The sequence below is a fragment of the Elgaria multicarinata genome, chromosome 11, assembly GCF_023053635.1.
Source record: "Elgaria multicarinata webbii isolate HBS135686 ecotype San Diego chromosome 11, rElgMul1.1.pri, whole genome shotgun sequence".
Taxonomy (NCBI): Eukaryota; Metazoa; Chordata; class Lepidosauria; order Squamata; family Anguidae; genus Elgaria; species Elgaria multicarinata.
The window spans coordinates 25922009-25941889 of record NC_086181.1 but is presented as its reverse complement, the minus strand read 5'-3'; the positions used below and the strand labels follow the sequence as shown (position 1 = coordinate 25941889).

Sequence of the window (19881 nt, the reverse complement as noted above, 5' to 3'; positions counted from 1 at the left end):
AATATTATATATTTCAGTCATAATATGTCATAAAAATAGTAAGATTAACAAGTCTCATTGCCAAAAAAAACGTTCAGAGAGAAGAGTTTATTGTTTTCACTTGGCGCCAGACAGCCATATTCTTTCATGCACATGTACAGAAGGACACTGAGTTTCCTTGTCAGCTGCTACAGAAGAATTCTAAACTCTTCAGAATGTGTTTTTTAAAGCATCTCATAAGCCTAATTGAGAGTGGCTGAAAGTGAATCTAAGAGGATAATGGAGATATTCCAATTTACATGCTGGTTTTAAGTGAAGCAAATCTTGATTCAATTCTGCAAAAATATGGAGACCAGCATGGAAGAAGTGGGAACAATCTTGTGATGGGAACACACAAAAATCTAGATCAAAAATTATTCTGAAAGATGAACATGCATTTTTAGTTTTTTCTTTTTATTAGCTGTTCTTTGTTGTTCAGCTCAGGCCTCAACACAATAATGTAACATTTGGGAGCAAAGATGCAGCCCAGCAATCCGGCACTGGAGGCTAATATGGAGAAGATCTCCACAGCCACCATGTATTTACCTTTGGTGCTTAAATATGATGGAACAAAAGATAACCAAACACTGCAGAAGACCAACATGCTGAAAGTGATGAACTTGGCCTCGTTGAAACTGCCAGGTAACTTCCTGGAGAGGAAGGCCACAGTGAAACTGATAATTGCCAAGAAGCCCATGTAGCCCAAGGCACAGTAAAACATTGTCACAGAGCCCTCGTTGCATTCCAGAATAGTTTCTTCAGCTACGGAGTGGATGTCAACGTCTGGGAATGGGGGAGATGTTCCCAACCACACAATACAGATACTTGCTTGGATAAGGGAGCAGGAAAAAACAATGGAGATGGCCAGCTCCTTCCCCAACCACATCCTCATCCTAGATCCTGGTTTGGTGGCCATGAAAGCCAGAACTACCATGATGGTTTTTGCTAGTACAGAAGAGACAGCCACGGAGAAGATGATGGCAAAGGCAGTTTGTCGGAGGAGACACGTCCTCTTTTGAGGTTGGCCAATGAATAGAAATATACAAAGGAAGCAAAGAAAGAGGGAGATGAGGAGAGTGTAGGTGAGGTTCTGGTTGTTGGCTTTGACTATGGGAGTGTTGTGGTGCTTCATAAACATTCCCATCACCAGAGCTGTAATCAAAGAAAAGGAAAGAGCAAAGAAGGCTAAACTCAGACCCAGAGGTTCTTCATAAGACAAGAAGGTAACAGTCCTTGGAATGCAGAAATCCTGATTCTTGTTTGGATAATCTTTGTCTGAGCATTTCTTACAGTCATTCATATCTATAAAAGTAAGTTATAGTGTTCAGCTCACAAACAAACCTGCCACAAATTTCACAACTGTTTCTTTTAGATTATACAACACAATCAGTGCTGATACAATGAAATGTGGTGGGGATCTCAAGCAGAATTTTGTATTTCTGGACAAGGATCTGGTAATTGACCAGAGATCAGAAAGGGGTGGATAGCTATGCTTAAGTTCCTGAGGCTTCCTGTCTCAATCCAAACTCACTACAACTACACCAGACTTGCTCATCAGAGACACCCGGCATCTGGCTTATCGGAAAGTATTGCAATGTTATTGTCATAATTTGTTCTTGGTGTGTTTCTTTTTCTTTTAGATTATTGAAGAGCAAATAGAGAAACACATACAAATACATCAGATATCAACCACTTCTATAACTTCCTTCCACACCCACCCACAAAACCTTTTGATCCGAGTTGAAATACTGAAGAACAGTCACCACAATGAATACATAATTTTATCTTCATGTTCATCTACATCACAGACACACTTATTTGTTTATCACTGTCTACATATAATGTATATTTACTAGGGGTGTGCACGGACCCCCCGCTCCGCTTCACTTGCAGATCCGCCATTTTCCGGAGCGGGTCGCTCCGCCCCGCCCCCGCTCCGCCCACTTCCGCTCCGCTCCGCCCGGAGCTCCGGATCGGATCCGGAGCTCCGTTTTTGCCCCCCCATAGGCTTGCATTGAAAGCTAAAAAAGTAAACAACTTTTTTTCCGTTGAAGTTAGAAACCTCACGTTTGGCACCATGACACCTCATGGGCGTATACACACACACGCCAAGTTTCAAGGCAATCCCATCATCCCCTGATTTTTGGCGAATTTTTGAAAATCGGGCACCCCATTCACACCCCTTGGGATAGCTCCGTCAATTTGCATGTTACAAACCTCAAACTCGGCACCAGGGCAGCTTATCCATGTGTCCACATGCACGCCAAGTTGCAAGCAAATCCCATCATCCCCTGATTTTTGGCGCGGCTCTACCCTCTAACGCACCTCCCATAACCCTAATTCACACCCCTTTAGATAGCTCCGTCAATTTGCACGTTAGAAACCTCAAACTCAGCACCATGATAGCTTATCCACGTGTCCACATGCACGCCAAGTTGCAAGGCAATCCCATCATCCCCTGATTTTTGGGGAATTTATGAAAATCGGGCACCCCATTCACACCCCTTGGGATAGCTCCGTCAATTTGCATGTTAGAAACCTCAAACTCGGCACCAGGAGAGCTTATCCATGTGTCCACATGCACGCCAAGTTGCAAGCAAATCCCATCATCCCCTGATTTTTGGCATGGCTTAACTCACCCCAAATCAAGTCCCATTCTACAACTACGTCAATTTGCACGTTAGAAACCTATCCTTTGGTCCCATGACAGCTTACCCATGTGTCCCCATGGACACCAAGTTTCAAGGCAATCCCATCATCCCCTGATGTTAGGGGAACTTTTGAAATTTGAACACTCCAGTATGTCAGGGATTTAAAGTTGCAATTGCAGACAGCTCAATGGGGCCAGTTCCAAGGCAATCCCAACATGCCACGAGATAACCCTAAATCTTCTGGCACATTTGAAAAAGGGATTATTGAATTTGATAAAGTCTAAGTGAGCGCAGGAAGGACTTCTCCCCTTAGTCAAAGCAAGACACATACACCATCGCTGCAAGGCGGGAAGGGGAGAATTATTATTATTATTATTATTTATTTATATAGCACCATCAATGGAAAGCAGGCAGGCAGCATGCATTGTAGTGCCGCAAGGATGGCTTGAGCACTAACGCATAGCAAACCAACCCATAAGTGGGCGCAAAGTGAGGCAAAGATGGCTGGTTGTTTCTTTCTAAGCCAGCAGTTACGCCTTGAGGGGCACAGAGGAGGACGATTGGGAGCAAACCAGGCACCAGGCGGGCAGAGAGGCAGGCAGAGTAGGCGAGGAGTCAGTCCTGGCAGATGCCCCACCACAGCAGCACCCCGGGGGAGGCGGGCAGGCAGGCAGGCAGGCTGCGGGCATTTCTGGGGGCACAAGGAAGTGATGGCTGGTTTCTAAGCCAGCATTGCAGTTAGTCACGCATTGCAAACGCAAACCATCCCAGCGAGTCGGTCACCGAGGAGGACAGGCTAGCAGAGGGGCAGGCAGAGTGACATGTCATAGATCTAGTATTGGGGAGGAGTCAGTCCCGGCAGATGCCCCAACACAGTAGCACCCTGGGTGGGCATTGGAAAACGCCATCTTGTGGGTCAATACTTCCCCCACCCCATGTCCTGCAGGGTTGCCTGCCTAACCCTTGTGGGGATGGGAGATGGAGAGCTTAGAGTGGCAGTGCCAGCAGCAGCCTTCGGCTTTCCCCTGGAACCAGTCGCCTTGCCCGCCTCTTTCCCCAGCAAGATCGCCTGGTGCTGCCTATGAAGATGCATCTTCATGCTGCTGGTTCCATAATGCCCTGTCGATGAACCCCTGCTTAGGCTGAGTTTGCAGTGGCGACAGACAGCAAAGCGGGGATCCGCTCCCAACTCAAAGTGGTCCCACACGATGCTTGTCTTTCGTTTCTGTGGTGACACCACCAATTGCCCGCCTGAGCTCTCTGGTGTTGCCACAGAAACAGGGGTGTGGGATGAGACTGGGGAGAGAGCCTCGGCCTGCTGCTGCTCCTCCTCAGCCCCCACATCCTGGAGGCCCACCGCCTCCTCCTCCTCCCCCCCCTCCACTGTGCTGAGGACCTCGTCTAGGTCCATCAGCGGGCTCGTGGGCTGAAAGGAGAATGAAGGAGTTGGGGATACTCCTCCTCCTCTAATGGCACTGCTGCCACGTGCCTCTTGCAAACGGGCACTTTTCCCATTCCCACCCTCAAAAAGAGAACGCCGGGCACAAGTTGCAGAAGAGAGTGGCTCTGCCTGCTGCTTGTCCTGCTTCTGTTTTGGAGCAGTCAGCCAAGGAGTTGCCCGTTTGAGTTTCACAGGAGGAGAGGAAGCCCTGCTGGCAGACTGAGCCTTGCTGCTTTCAGCACGCCTGCTTTCTCTTTTCATGATGACTAACAAAATATTAATACTACTAATACTATGTATAAGGTACTACTAAGAATATGTATAAGAAGAATATAATATGTTTAAATGTAGGGAAATGGGACAAGAACAATAAAATATACTACTACTAATATGTATGAGAATATACTACTAAGAATATCTACAAGAATATAATAATATGTTTTAGAATATTACTAATAAATGTAGGGAAATGGGACAAGAAATGGGACAACCACTACTATAAGAAGAACAAAATATGAATACTACTACTAATATGTATGAGAATGTATACTAATAGACTACTAAGACTATGTCAAAGAATATAATAATAATATGTTTAAGAATAGGGAAATGGTGTGCGTATGCTTTCCCCAAAATGCTCAATCTGTGGCTGCCTGTTGAACTTGACAAAAGCAGCCCACTCCGTCGAAGTTACACAGAGAAGAAAAAGAGAATCCAATTTTTTTGGTATATTTGGTATATAGAAGATAGAAGGAAACACAATCAGGATTTAAGAGAGGGGAGGGGGAAAAAGAACCAACCACTACTATAAGAAGAACAAAATATGAATACTAATATAATATGTATGAGAATATATACTAATGGACTATGTGAAAGAATATAATAAAATATGTTTAAGAATATAAATGTAGGGAAATGGGACAAAAAGTGTGTGTATGCTTTCAAAAGAAAGCTTTCACAAAAGCAGAACAGTCAGGCTTTAATACAGGGAAGGGGGGGGGCAACCAACCCAACCACACACTCCAAAATTCAAAAATAAAGTTTATATTAAATCAAAGTAAGGGGAAAACACAGGGCAAACTAAGCTACAAGTCAGAAAGAAGCAAACAAACACACACACGCGCCAAACTAAACCTATATTAAATTAATCTATCTCCAAAGCAGGAGCACTAGCTAAGTAAGTGTTCCCTCCACGAACGCCAACCCACAAAGAGACACAAAACAGAAAGTTCTCAGGGTGGGTCTGCCTTAGTCCCCCCTCCAACGCTGGGATTGGAGGAGGATGCTTTCTGAGGAGATGAATTCTCATCAGGATTGGGAGTTGAATGTGCCTGTCATCGCTTCCAAAAAAATAATAATAAAAAAAAAAAACCCAAACCCCGATTTTTAAAAAAATATTGCACGTGAACCACAGCACGCAGAAAGTTGAGAGTGGTCTCAAAATGACCCCCATCCACGACTCTCTGTGCACAAGAATTTTCAGAACGATAGCTTAAACCCCCCCCCAGTTATCCCCGATTCTTTCCCTCAATGCAATCCTATGGGCGAAAAGCCGAAACGGAGCCCCGCGGTTGACCCTATTTTTAAAAAACTTCTAGCCCGCGACCCGTACGATGCAGAAAGTTGAGAGTGGTCTCAAAATTAGGGGTGTGCACGGACCCCCCGCTCCGCTTCACTTGCAGATCCGCCATTTTTCGGAGCGGGTCGCTCCGCCCCGCCCCCGCTCCGCCCACTTCCGCTCCGCTCCGCCCGGAGCTCCGGATCCGGATCCGGAGCTCCGTTTTTGCCCCCCCATAGGGTTGCATTGAAAGCTAAAAAAGTAAACAACTTTTTTTCCGTTGAAGTTAGAAACCTCACGTTTGGCACCATGACACCTCATGGGCGTATACACACACACGCCAAGTTTCAAGGCAATCCCATCATCCCCTGATTTTTGGCGAATTTTTGAAAATCGGGCACCCCACACACAACATCCCTGCGAGGTGGGCAGGGGAGGAGGGAGGGAAGGCAGGCAGGCATGCAGCTGGCATTTCTGGGGGCATAAGGAAGGGAGCCAAGGATAAGCCAGTAATGCATAGAAAATGGAATAAATCAATCAATAAACAAAGGAGGGGTGGAATTAAAAGCAGCAGTGTTGCTCAATAAACAGCAAGAAGAATTAAAAAAAAAAGGCTATATCTGTCTTTTACCAGCAATAGGGGGACGTGCCCGGGGGAGGGGGAAGTAGCTGCCAGTTCAAGACAGCCACCAACAGCTCTGAGAAGAAGTAAAACGCTCACTTCAACTCATAACAGGCATTGCTCCACCACTGAAAAGTGACCATTCACTTCAACTCATGATAGGCATTGCTCCACCGTTTTACTCTCTTTGGAAGGCTCTATGGCCTTCCAGTGCAGGAGAGAGTGGGGGCACGTCCACGATGAGATGCCCTAGGGGAGCTCATCCCCTTGCACCACATCGATTCAGTTGTTCACCAAGGTTAGGGTGGGGAGCAGTGCTGTGTTTTCTATCTCTTATTCTTGGCTTAGTATATGATTTCAGGTTGTGTTTGTGCATTTGGTGGGGCTACTGTGTTAAAAAACACGGGGAAAAGCCCGTTCAGATGAAGAAAGAGAAGTTTCCCAGAATCCCAAGTTACCTGTTTTGCCTATGCCCTCCTCCAACTTTGGGATCATCATGACCGGGAGCTGACTCTGCCCCTCAGCCCTTTGAAAAAGGTATTTTTCCCGCCGATTTTTAAAAAACTTCTAGCCCGCGACCCGTACGATGCAGAAAGTTGAGAGTGGTCTCAAAATGACCCCCATCCACGACTCTCTGTGCACAAGAATTTTCAGAACGATAGCTTAAACCCCCCCCCAGTTATCCCCGATTCTTTCCCTCAATGCAATCCTATGGGCGAAAAGCCGAAACGGAGCCCCGCGGTTGACCCTATTTTTAAAAAACTTCTAGCCCGCGACCCGTACGATGCAGAAAGTTGAGAGTGGTCTCAAAATGACCCCCATCCACGACTCTCTGTGCACAAGAATTTTCAGAACGATAGCTTAAACCCCCCCCCAGTTATCCCCGATTCTTTCCCTCAATGCAATCCTATGGGCGAAAAGCCGAAACGCAGTTTGAGCCCCGCGGTTGCCCCGATTTTTAAAAAAATATTGCACGTGAACCACAGCACGCAGAGAGGTGAGAGTGGTCTCAAAATGACCCCCATCCACGACTCTCTGTGCACAAGAATTTCCAGAACGATAGCTTCAAAAACAACGTAGTTATGCGCGATTATTTGCCGCAATGCAATCCTATGGCGAAATGTTTTCAAGATGGCGACCGGAGCGCTCCGCCTGAACTCGGAGCTCCGAAAAATGGTCGCTTCTCTTCGCCTTGCTTCTAGGGGGTCCGCGGTCCGCTCCTACTCCGCCTCTGGGTAAGGCGGAGCAGGCCAATCCGCTACTGCTTCTACGCTCCTAATCGGAGCGGAGCACATCCCTACTCAAAATGACCCCCATCCACGACTCTCTGTGCACAAGAATTTTCAGAACGATAGCTTAAACCCCCCCCCAGTTATCCCCGATTCTTTCCCTCAATGCAATCCTATGGGCGAAAAGCCGAAACGCAGTTTGAGCCCCGCGGTTGCCCCGATTTTTAAAAAAATATTGCACGTGAACCACAGCACGCAGAGAGGTGAGAGTGGTCTCAAAATGACCCCCATCCACGACTCTCTGTGCACAAGAATTTCCAGAACGATAGCTTCAAAAACAACGTAGTTATGCGCGATTATTTGCCGCAATGCAATCCTATGGCGAAATGTTTTCAAGATGGCGACCGGAGCGCTCCGACTGAACTCGGAGCTCCGAAAAATGGTCGCTTCTCTTCGCCTTGCTTCTAGGGGGTCCGCGGTCCGCTCCTACTCCGCCTCTGGGTAAGGCGGAGCAGGCCAATCCGCTACTGCTTCTACGCTCCTAATCGGAGCGGAGCACATCCCTAATATTTACTACCTTCCTGGTTTGAAATCTTCCCTTCTGGACATGGGATGCAATCATAGCAGCAGTGTGGCTCCCCCTCCTTCACCTGCTTGCTAGAACCAGGATGGCAACTCTCAGTACATACAGAAAGCGGTCGTGTCTAATCCATGAATGAAAGGGCAGAATAAAAATATTGGCAATAATAAGCTTGAAAACCTTAAGTTTCTCAGATCCATCTATTTGTTAGAAAATGGAAAACATTTTAGTAATTTGTGAATATATTATATATTACAAGCTATTTCTACTTTCCTCAATTTTGAGGAGATTGACTTCATCTATTTTGGGAGAAAATGGGAAATGATATAACAAATGACATTATGATATGCCATATCCTACCAAACTGCATTATTTGGCTGTATATCAGATCTTGTTTCTGAAGAATGGTTTGAATTGCTTAGAGATCAACTAATTTTAACTAGGAAATTATTGCTGCTCACAGGATATCCAAAAGGGCTCCTTCTATTTTGGATCAGATTATATGGATGGATCTCAGCAGCAGGTCATGATAAGATCAATCCATACATTTATGTTCTCTTATTTGTGGCACAAATCTGTACTCAAGGTACACCTAGTGATGGGGCTTTGGGACATGACAGAAATCCTTCCTCTGTAATACCTGGAGGAATTTCTTCGACACAGGTTAAGCACTCATCGCAAGCCTTTTGTTGCGACTCTGCTCCAACTATTGCTACTAATGGCCAGAAATGTATGGGAATTATGGCTTGCCATTGGAGTGGATGGAATGTAGATCTGGAATGACTGGGAGATGACTGGGTGATTTCTAATGGACCATCAGTGATTTCTGACTCCCAATCATTTAACAATAACAATAAGAATTCTGGATTTTGAATTCTCCAATTTTAATTGAATGCCTTTTGCACCAGGTTCCATTTGGTGGATTAAGGCTTCTTGTCCAAAGCGAAGAAGGTACCAGAAGTCTGAAGTGTGCCCTACCAAATCTGCACATGATCAAATATAGAATGGAACTGGAATACATTGTCACTGCACAGACTGTGACCCCTACTTGGGAAGAGCTTAATATTGTGTGACGTAGTGCAGCGTCTCTTGTCCTGCCCAATATAATATTCCTTCCCAATCATATTTCCTGGAGATTACTTTTGACAATGCAGTACATTTAACTACCAGAACAGGATGCATAGCAAAGTCAGCAGGCACCACAGGCTAAACTGTAGTGAAAAAAAAGGACAGATATCATTGTGGTGCATCTGCCTCTTTGGCCCCACCCCAACAAAGCACTGTGGTTCTAAAGTCCCTTCCTGGTTAGGAGATGCTGCTTCTGAAGCCATGCAACTGCTCCTTACCAGCCTTTCTCCCTTCGCTGCCAGCCTCTATGCCTCCACAAATCACAACTCCCTATTAAGACAGTCTCCAGCATGGTTAGCAAGCAGTGTCAAGGAAGAAATTGTAGAAAAGAGGGCTCTCCTACAGAAAGGATAGGGATGTATATAGGGAGACCTCCCCCCACCTCACTCAGAATAGAACCCAAGGTCATCCCATGAAGCTGATTGGTGGGTGATTCAGGACAAATAAAAGGAAATACTTCTTCACACAGTGCAAAGTTAAATTATGGAATGATTGTCACCAATTTGGATGGATTTAAATGGGTAGAATTCCTGTAGGAGAAGCCAACCAATGGCTAGTAGCCATGATGGTTATGTGCTACCTACAGTATGTGAGACAGTAAGCATGTGTGCAGCAGTTGATGGGGAACATGTGTGGGAGGGCACTGTTGCACCATGTCCTGCTTTGTTGGTTCCTGGTTGACCACTGGTTGACCATTGTGTGTAGAGAGTGGTGGACTAGATGGACTGTTGGTCTGATCCAGCATGGCTGTTCTTATGTTCTTAAATCAGCTACTTTTCAAGTCTCTTTTTGGCCATGACAATGGTGTAGCCACCTTTATTTATTTATTTATTTATTTACAATATTTATATACCACTCTCCATTCAAAATTTTGGAGTGGTGTATGAGATAAAATAAAATAAACAGAATAAACATTTTTAAATAGATTTGAAAAGAAGCAAAATGAATCGTGGCTGGTCATTAAGAACACGCTTCCTGGAATAATGACGTTTTCAGGAGATGCCAAATACAAAGTTGGTGCCTGCCTGACCTCTAGCGGTAGTAAATTCCATAGGAGGGGGGCTATCATGCTGAAGGCTCTTCCCCTGGTTGACTCCAGTTGGAGCATGCCCTTGGATGACCTCAGTGACTGGGCAGGTTGTTAGAGGAGAAGGCGCTCTCTCAGGTATCCTGCTCCCAAATTGTTTAGGGCTTTGCACACAAGTACAATAACCTTAAACTGGCCCAGTAGCAAATGGGCAGCCAGTGCAGTTCCCTCAGCAGAGGAGTTACATGCTGGAAAGGGGCAGTTCCAGACAACAGTCAAGCTGAAGCATTCTGCACTAGCTCTAGCTTCCGGAGCAGCTTGAAGGGCAGCCCAACATAGGGCGCAGGAGGATACCATGGTGATGGTATCAAAAGCCGATGAGAGATTGAGCAGGATTAACAGGGTTGCATTCCCCCTTTATTGCTTAGAAGAGAAAGAAGGCAGAAAACAAAACTTTCACATGCATAATGACAATTCAGTGCTTCTGGAATCAAGCCCCCAAATTAGTGGAAACTATCATTTCTGGAAGGGGGTAGGTTGTCCTAGCTCTCTAATGTGACCTCCATCAACCTGCCCCCATTCAGGAAATGACTGTTTATGCTCACTTAGGCTTGCTTCTTTTAGCAGTAGGGGACATGTTCAGCGGAACTAGCAGACCAGGCCTGTTATGCCAGGACAGTGTTGGATTCTACCCTGTGTCTACTTATATTTCCTCCAGCAATTTTTCAGTTAAAAGAATCAATGGGGACATAATTATGGCAGAAACTTTGGAACCCCCTCAGTCATTCACTCTATCATTTCACAGCCTAGTTGAAAAACCATTTGTTTTTTAAAAAATATTTTGTCATTTATTCAGTGAAATTCAGTTTTGGTAGCAGGATGGAAAATCATTGCTCACTCAAAGTGGATCTCTTCCCGAACTCATTAAAAGTGGTTCCCACCTGGTTAAACCAGCTATTCCATATGATGGCATCCTCATCAATGGTGAATGCTTGGTCTGGAGAAGACTGAAGATTCATCCTTCCAACTTTTACATTAAGAAAAGTTCCATTGGAGGAAATGTTCAAATTAATAACATCCAATCCAGCAACTACCTCTCCGTTCTCATTGAAGAAAACTTCATTCTGAGCACTGCTGTTAAATGAGATGCCTCTGAGAAACTGATGGAGCTAGATTGAAAATGGAAATGCAAGAGGTTTGTTTTTTAAAAAAATGCCATTTTCTATATAAGACTAAGAACTATAGTGGGAGCAAAATGATGTCATGGATGAATTTTAGCTAGGAGAATTTAAGGGAAGAAATACACTATTTTATTTATTTATTTATTTATTTATTTATTACATTTCTATACCGCCCAATAGCCGGAGCTCTCTGGGTGGTTATGTATTTATTACGTTTATTCCCCCTGCCCCTACAAGGAATACAAGGCAGCTTAAATGATCATCCTCCCCACTATGATTATCTTCTACCCTGTGTGGTAGTTTGGGATGAGACTAAATAACTGGTGTAAAGTCACCCCAATGAGTGTCATAGCCAAGCTGGGACTAGAACTCAGATCTGCTGAGTCTTAGACCATTGCTCCAGTCACTGATCCTCAAGTGTAAAGGGATGGAGGAGGAAGCATAAAATTAAAACAATGTATTGCGGAATGGAGATCAATAAATAAAAAGATGAGACAGATACAGTTGCATTTAAATAGGGCCACATTTATTCAAGATCTGCAAAGGGGGAAATCCTATAGGGTATCCAATATGGCCTGTTTACAGTCCCTTCTAAGTTGGGCAAGCCATTCTTGGCTCATGGGTTGGTGCTGAACTATTTGCCTTCCCCATGGGCCTGCCCCTTACAGGGTAGTTAGACCTTTTGGAGTCATACAGCCTCAGGTCACAGGGCTGTGAGTGGGTGAGAAGTGTTGGCCTCAAAGGTAAGCCTAATCTCACCAGCTAGGCTGCAGGGCTCAAAGCTGGTGCCTCATATATTACCAGTCACCCTAACAGTGCACGTGAAAGCTTACCATTCCCAGATCCTGCTCTGGGTGCCCATACATAGCCGTGTATTAGCAAATGTGACAAATCAACCTATTTCATACTCAACGGCTGTTTTTCAGTGTGAAGTAGGCGAAAAAACTCATGAACAACTCAGGACATGAGTAAAAATTCCTACTCCTCCTCAAGTAGCAACCAGCTCACACTGCCTACAGGGAGAGAGGGAGGGAGGCAGCTGTGCGATCAAAGAGGAGGCTCGGAAGGGTGAGTTGGCATTAATAGGTCCAGGAGTCCGCTCCCAGCCTGGTGGTGCCATACTGTGCCCAGCCAATGGCTGGCATGCACGTCTAGTCCTCCTCCCCTGCCTGCCATGGCCTCCCCACACCCAGGCTTGGCTGGGTGTGGCAGTATTGCACTTCTGTTCATATGGCAAATCCACAGAAAAGTGGAGCCGGCTGATTGAAATGTGGACATTCATCTGAGCAGATACAGAGTTTGTCAATACACTTTCATGCAGAAATTGAGGGCTCTTGTAATACCAAAATACCTGGTGGCCTCCCACACGAGGAAGGTGTAAGCATTACCTGCCACCACTGATCATTCTGAAGGCTGTTTCTCTTAGCATCCATCATTGTTCTGTGCTTGTATTTAGATGAGGACATGGCATGTAGAGCATGTAGAGCATGGGCCACAGCATAGACAGCAGTGTAGATGCTGTAGCTTTGGCCAGTCATCCTCGTTTCAAAAAAACATCCAGGGAGGCTCTCCAACTTTTCCCTGCCAGTGCAAACTTCAACTTCCATATCATCCTCCACTGCATCTGGGAATATACACTCAAAAGCTTGTTGCCAAAAGTCCCTGATGAAACCATCTCCTTTTGTGCTGAAAGGATTTATGCTCTCCTCGAATGACTTGAATCCTGGTAGGTCATTAAAGTGCATCCTGAAGGAGAGAACACCCTGGAATAGGTCTGCATCCCAAGTCCTTTGGTAGGGAAATGAACTGATCTCCATCTGGGCTATTGTTATCCATACTTTGCCTTTAATTTTCTTTACCCCATGCTCTTGTTGTGATAGATGTGGCAAATGTTTAAAAATTGCACTGGAATATGATTCTGCATGGCCCACCACTACATTCGCTTTGCTGTCCACCAATTTATCAAATACTTTTGCCCCCTGTTCTAGCATGCCTTCAATTTCAGTGATGAAAGTCAATTTTGGGATTCTTTCTATGAAGGCAAAACAGATACCTCTCTGAGTAAACTTTGGATACACAGCTTGCACAAATCTTTCTCCATTGTCATTATCTACATAAACAAGTCCAATCCATGTCCACCTGAAATGCAGGAGCAAGGAGAGAATCCCTTCAATCTGAAGGGTTTCCTGAGGAACCATCTGGTAGAAGGGAAGTCCTGGGGTCTTATCATTCATGACCGGAGCGGTGCCATATATGAGCTAAGGAGAGATTGCAGAAGTAGCGCTAAGATGATATTAATTTATAGAGCACCTTCTAAGGTTCAAAATAATGCACATACACTGTGACAACTATTATGCACATATACTGTAACAATAATTCTTGGAACACTTCATGCTGATTGAATGCTGCTTTTTATTATTTCATATTTGTTTTTATTTGTTTCTTTATTTTTATATTTTATTATATACACTGAACTCAAAAATCAACAATTAAAATTAAACATAAAACTGTACAAGTCAATACTTATTCTATATCCCTCCCCATTCCTCCCACACTTGGTCATTATACCTGGGCCATAGCTAGACCTAAGGATCATCCCGGGTTCATCCCTGCCTGAGCGCTGGATGCCCTGTGTGGCACTTAGATGAACAGGTTTGACCCCAGGACAATCCTGGGATAAACCTTAAGTCTAGCTACAGCCTTGGTTGATTCAAGGTGGCTTTACAAATTAAAACATGTATGGTTAAAACAAATAAATAAATATTTAGACGAGGTGGCTGGGTAGACATCAATTGCCCTTTCAAGACCATCCCATCCCCTCCAAAAAACATGCAATGTAATGGGAAACAACTTCTTGTTTTTAAGAGAATTCATGTTCCCTCCATTCATTTTAGAAGGAACAGGGCATTCAGAGAGGGCTGACCCATGATGTCAGAAACGCTGCTAATCAAAATGTTTGGCATTCTGTACCTGAAAGAAGTTCTGGCTCCACTACACCAGTGGATCTGCCACATTAATGGAAAAACTGATGGAGAATCTTTGCATTGTTAATAGTGATTTTTTTCAGTAAATGAAAGTAATCTTGGATTAGATCCAGTTTTAGCCTTACTTACAATAGACCCATTGCCAGGAACCAACTGGAAGGTAAATAGACCCATTTCCAGGAAGGTGAATTTGCCCACTCTGCCTTTGTGGGGAAGGAAAAAGGGAAAGCTTCATATATATATAGCTGATGCTCCCTGGCTGGTTCACAAAAATTAAAAAAAAACAAATATTCAAAGTAAAAAACAAACAGTATAAAAGCATGATATAAAATACAATATAAAATCACAACCAGGATAAAATCAGCAGCAGTGCAGATATACAAATTTAAAATACACATTTATAACAGCAAAGTTAAAATTAAGTTTATAGACTGTTAAAATGCTGAGAGAATAAAAAAAGTCTTCATCTGGCATCTATAAGAATATAGTGTAGGTGCCAAGCAAACCTCCTTAGGGAGCTCATTCCACATCCAGGGTGCCAAAGCAGAGAAGGCCCTCCTCCTGGTAGCCACCTGCCTCACTTCCTTTGGCCAGGGGCTCACGGAGAAGGACCCCTGAGGATGACCTTAGGGTCTGGACAGGTACATATGGGAGGAGGCATTCCTTCAGATATCCTGGTTCCAAGCCATTCAGGGCTTTAAATGTTAATACCTACCTGCACTTTGAATTGGGCCCAGACCTGGACTGGCAGCCAAAGAAGCTGGAAAAGGACTGGCATGATATGGTCTCGTCGGCCACTGCCTGATAGTAAACGTGCTGCCTGTTTTGCACCAGCTGAAGTTTCTGGACCATTTTCAAAGGCAGCCCCATGTATAATGCATTGCAGTAATCATGAGAGCATGGATAACTGTAGCTAGTCTATCTCTGTCCAGATAAGGGCACAGTTGGTATATCAGCCTAAGCTGATAAAAGGTGCTCTTTGCCACTGAGTTCATTTGTGACTCAAGTGACAGTTCTGAGTCCAAGAGCACCCCCAAACTATGAACCCAATCCTTTAGGGGGAGTGCAACCCCATCCAGAACAGGGTGAATATCACCTAGCCAGACAGGTGAACCACCCACTAACAGTACCCGTGTCTTGAGTCTCAGTTTGTTGGCCCTCATCCAGCCCATTACTGTGCTCAGACACTGATTCAGAATAGTCACTGCCTCACCTAGGTTTGATAAAAAGGAGAGGTAGAGAACTGGGAGTCGTCTGCATATTGATGACACCTCAACCCACATCTCTGGATAACCTCTCCCAGCAGTTTCATGTAAATGTTAAACAGCATAGGGGATAAAATAGAGCCCTGAGGAACCCCATGGCCTAAATGCCATGGCATAGAGCAATAATACCCAGAATCACCTTTTGGAATCAGCCATCTTAGAAGGAGGGGAACCACTGCAACGCAGGGCCTCCAACTCGCCGCCAAGACAACGTATCCAAAAGGATGATGTTTGATGGGATTGAAAGCCCCTGAGAGGTCCAAGAGAATCAACTGGGTCACATTCCCCTGTCACTCACCCAGCAAAGGTAATCCCACAGGGTGACTAAGGCAGTTTCCATTCCAAAAACAGGCCTAAAAGCCAATTGAAATGGATCAAGATAATCCATTTCATTCAAAATATGAGGCTGGAGCAATCAGGGCACCATCATGTGGATGTACCTTTTATTGTACCTCTGGGTCGGGAAGCAGTTAAGCTCTTTTTTTGGTTTGTTGAGGTTAAGTAGGAATTATTTGGGCATTCCCGGATTCTTCTTCTACTCCATACTGCAGTGAAATAGGAGGATGGCTGCAATTTGCCTGATAGGGATATATATATATATTCGTTTTACAGCAGGCAGGTATTGAAAAAACATAAGCAGCTTCAGAGCTTTACCCTGGTGAGCATCCTGAGGCACCTGACAGTGACGGGTGTTTTCACTATCTTGCTAGTCACTCCTACCAGGATTGAGGGGATGTGGGAAAGACACAAAGAGTATGGCACACCTCACTCTAGTGAATCCTGGCCAACAGTGGTGGAACAGTCATGGTCCCCTCCTTGTCTCTGTATCAGGAAGGCTATGAATGGTTTGAATCTGTTGCATGTCCAGCCTGGTTGTATTTACCCAGTAGGCAGCTGGTGAAATTTAACCAGTAGCTCACCTTAGCAAGCAATTACATGCTATTAGTCCCAATTATTTGTCATTGCATTATTTACAAATAAAAGTGTCACACTTACACTCAAGGTTATGTGTCCTACGTCTTCCTTTATTGGCTGTGTGTGCACTGAAATTATAAAGTCCAAAATATTTAAATGGATCTAAATTAGTTATGACTTGGGGAAGAAATTATAATTTTGTTTTATTTTGTTACACCAAGGAAATTATCAATCGCCAGTCATTGTGAACAATACACAACACATCAGGAATTAACCCGAATTCCTGGAAAACTGAATGATCGTTTTGACACACGTTTCTATTTTCACAGATATACCCAACATATTAATGTACTCCTGAATCTCTGTTACAATTCATGAATGCCACACACCTGTATTTTTTTAATCATATATGACTCATAGATCAAAACTAGTTCCTTTATGCCTTAGCTAGATCTAAGGTTTATCCCAGGATCATCCCGGGGTCATCCCTGTTCATGTAAATGACAAACAGGATATCCAGGGAGCAGGCAGGGATGACCCCAGGATAAACCTTAGGTCTAGCTATAACATTCACATGAATCAATGAATGAATGGGAGGGGAATCATTTCTGATTTAATTATTTTCAGTGCAACAATTTCTGAGAGAGAAAAATGAAATTGGGAAGAAGCAAGCAAGTGTTCAGTTAGTATCATATTCTCATGTCTGACATACATACAAGACAAGAATCCTACCTGAGGAATCTTATAGATATCCAAGACATTTGCCACATGAAGAGAGATTTCAGGGTCTAATCCCCCAATAACTGCTATGAGATTATTCTGGATGTTGCACATGTAGTTGGGGACCAATCTCTCCACAAATGATAGAAGTAACATGGTTGCATGAAACGTTTTTCTTGCATTGTCATAGCTGTCATAGATACGGAAGCCCAAGGTGAGGTTTGGTAATATTCTAGGGTTTTCATTGATGTGTTTTATGGCAAATGCAAAGGCCACAAGATGCTGGTATTTCTTGGGTACTATGCTGGAACAAGAGTCAATGCTTAAGTCACAGAATGCTATTGGGACATATAGAGGAAAGATGTAGAAATATCCTCGGTCAGAAGTAAAATACTTTGTGTCTGATAGGGCTTGTTCCTTGATAAATGAGTAGAAAGCAAAAATTGGATTCAAGCATGTATATATGTGGGGAGTTTTATAACAGATGAAGTTAGGGAAAGTTTCATTTGAAAATAACTGTTTCATGCTTATGAAATATGCAGATGTATATGGCAATTGGATGGAATGGGTCATGATTGAATATATGCAAAACTGACTTGGCTGAATGTCCAGTGATTTATATACCCCCTCCATTTCCAAGGACATTTGTACAAGTTTGCATTACCAGGCACAGGTTTGCATCAGCACCTTTAGGGCTGATCATTCTAGTGATATAATAAATTGAAATGAAAGAACCAAAAATTCAATACTTACATAAGTTCGTCACGTGAGTCTGGTAGAGGTTCTTCACTGAAAGCTCTTGGACTGGACATAAAGAGACCATGAAAAGCTATGCCACCAATAATGAAGTCTCCTGGCTGATGATACATGTTTAGTGGAGGGTGAGGATCATGGATGCTGCATTTCATCCTGTGAGCCTGGCATACTATATGATGGAACAGTGCCAGTAGCAAGAACAATAAAAGCACCATCTTCAACGCAATGGCAATTTTTATCTCTACACACCCAGATTTTTTCTATTTCTTTCTACAACATTATTATCATTTAAGCAGTCTGTAATTAAAACTGTGTTCTTTGAGAGTAGTTTAGACTGGTAGTAGGAATATATAAGGTCAAATATTACGCCACAGGAGCCCTGCTTCTACCTATTCTGCTCCATATCGTTATATTGTTCCTGGAGCATTTATAATTTATACGACCTTCAAAGTCTTGTTGTTAGATTTGATCATGGCCACTGAAATTTTATGAAGCCACAGAAATCACTGCCATCCTTTGGATAATTGAAGTGGGATGTAAACACTAATACAAAGTTGACAATTCCATGCTGAATTGCTGGAGAAAAACATGTTTGTCATATGTAAATATGGACTTGGAATGCCTCTGGGGAAATACAGAACTGCCCTCCATTTTTAGGCATTCATGATTGCAGAATATTATTGCATGATAACTTGTATGTTTGAGCCCCTAATAGTTCATTTTAGCCAAATGTTTTCTTCAGATACAGAGGTCAGGAAGACTTACTCAGGAGGCAGGAAATTATACAGTTTAGTAAGAGATCAAAGGACAGGAGAACATATGTTTCACTCTAGGGAACTGGATGAAATAGGAGAAAAAATATATATTTTGGTTACCTGGATGTTTTAGAACCCTATTGCTCATAGATTTTTTTTCAGAGGGAGGGAGGTATTCTCTGTTCAAATTTATTCATAATTTTAAACTTTTTTCCCATTGACTGTTTTATTCAGCAAATTTAATGTTCTCATCTGAAAAAATGTGGCCTCTATTTTGGGGAGGGGAGATTTTCCCATCTCATACCTAATGACCAACTACCAAGCTATCAAAGATACCTACCTGGAACTTTGAGATACAAGGCCTTGTAGATAAAACCAGACATATATAGAGAAATAAAGGGCTGCTCTAAACAAAACAAGAGAAGCTGGTGGTCCTAAATTGTTCATCATCAGTTTTCCACAAACGCACAGTCACCTCTGCATATCATATTCTCCATCCTGCCCTGATGGTTTATCCACCTTGGAAGAAGGAGAATTTCACTTGCACTTCCTGCCTCCTTAGGGAGGATGTGGTATTAAGGCTTGTTAACCTTAACTCCCAATTTCCCTGCTTTTTGGTGCTTGGTTGAAAACTGTAGAGCCTTAATGTTGTTTGTAAACTGTAGTTTTTTTCTTTGATGAATATAAGTTCAGTCACCCAGCCTCGAGCCCAGTAGCATCAATAATGCCCCAATAGGGAGAGAGCACATCTCTCTTTCCTCCACCCACAATTACCTCTCCATGGCCAGTGCCAGGATGCAGTGGAAGGGCATTTGTGATGCTTTTCCTGAAAGGAGCAGGAAATGGTGGCAGGTTTCACTTCAATCAAAACAATTGGATTTTCTGGGTTTTATTCTGCCATGAAAAAAGAGCAGAAAGACTGGGAGATGCATGGGTGGTGGACAATGTCATTAAAAGGACCAACAAATATTTGTAAGTGGTCAGTAATAAGCATGCTATAAATTGCATGACTGAAGACATTCCAAGTCTCCTGTAATGTGTGCTACGAAAG

At 43.6% G+C, this 19881-nt stretch overlaps 1 protein-coding gene across 1 annotated transcript; it reads right to left on the bottom strand.

Annotated features, from left to right (window-relative positions):
- Positions 1-418: 418 nt before the first annotated feature.
- Positions 419-18188, bottom strand: LOC134405579 (vomeronasal type-2 receptor 26-like). The gene is made up of 6 exons (XM_063136824.1): positions 18073-18188; positions 17332-17623; positions 12824-13693; positions 11196-11423; positions 8097-8223; positions 419-1320 (listed from the first exon to the last, which is right to left on the bottom strand). The coding sequence occupies exons 1-6, from the start codon at positions 18186-18188 to the stop codon at positions 419-421; spliced, it is 2535 nt and encodes an 844-aa protein (XP_062992894.1).
- Between the last annotated feature and the right edge of the window lie 1693 nt (positions 18189-19881).

Coding starts and splice junctions, on each gene's coding strand:
- LOC134405579 (XM_063136824.1), bottom strand. CDS start 18,188: ATGTATCATCAGCCAGGAGACTTCATTATTGGTGGCATAGCTTTTCAT. Junction 11,424..12,823: donor AGAATGATCAGTGGTGGCAG/GTAATGCTTACA, acceptor TTTTCAATCTAG/CTCCATCAGTTTCTCAGAGG. Junction 1,321..8,096: donor GAAGATTTCAAACCAGGAAG/GTAGTAAATATT, acceptor TTACTTTTATAG/ATATGAATGACTGTAAGAAA.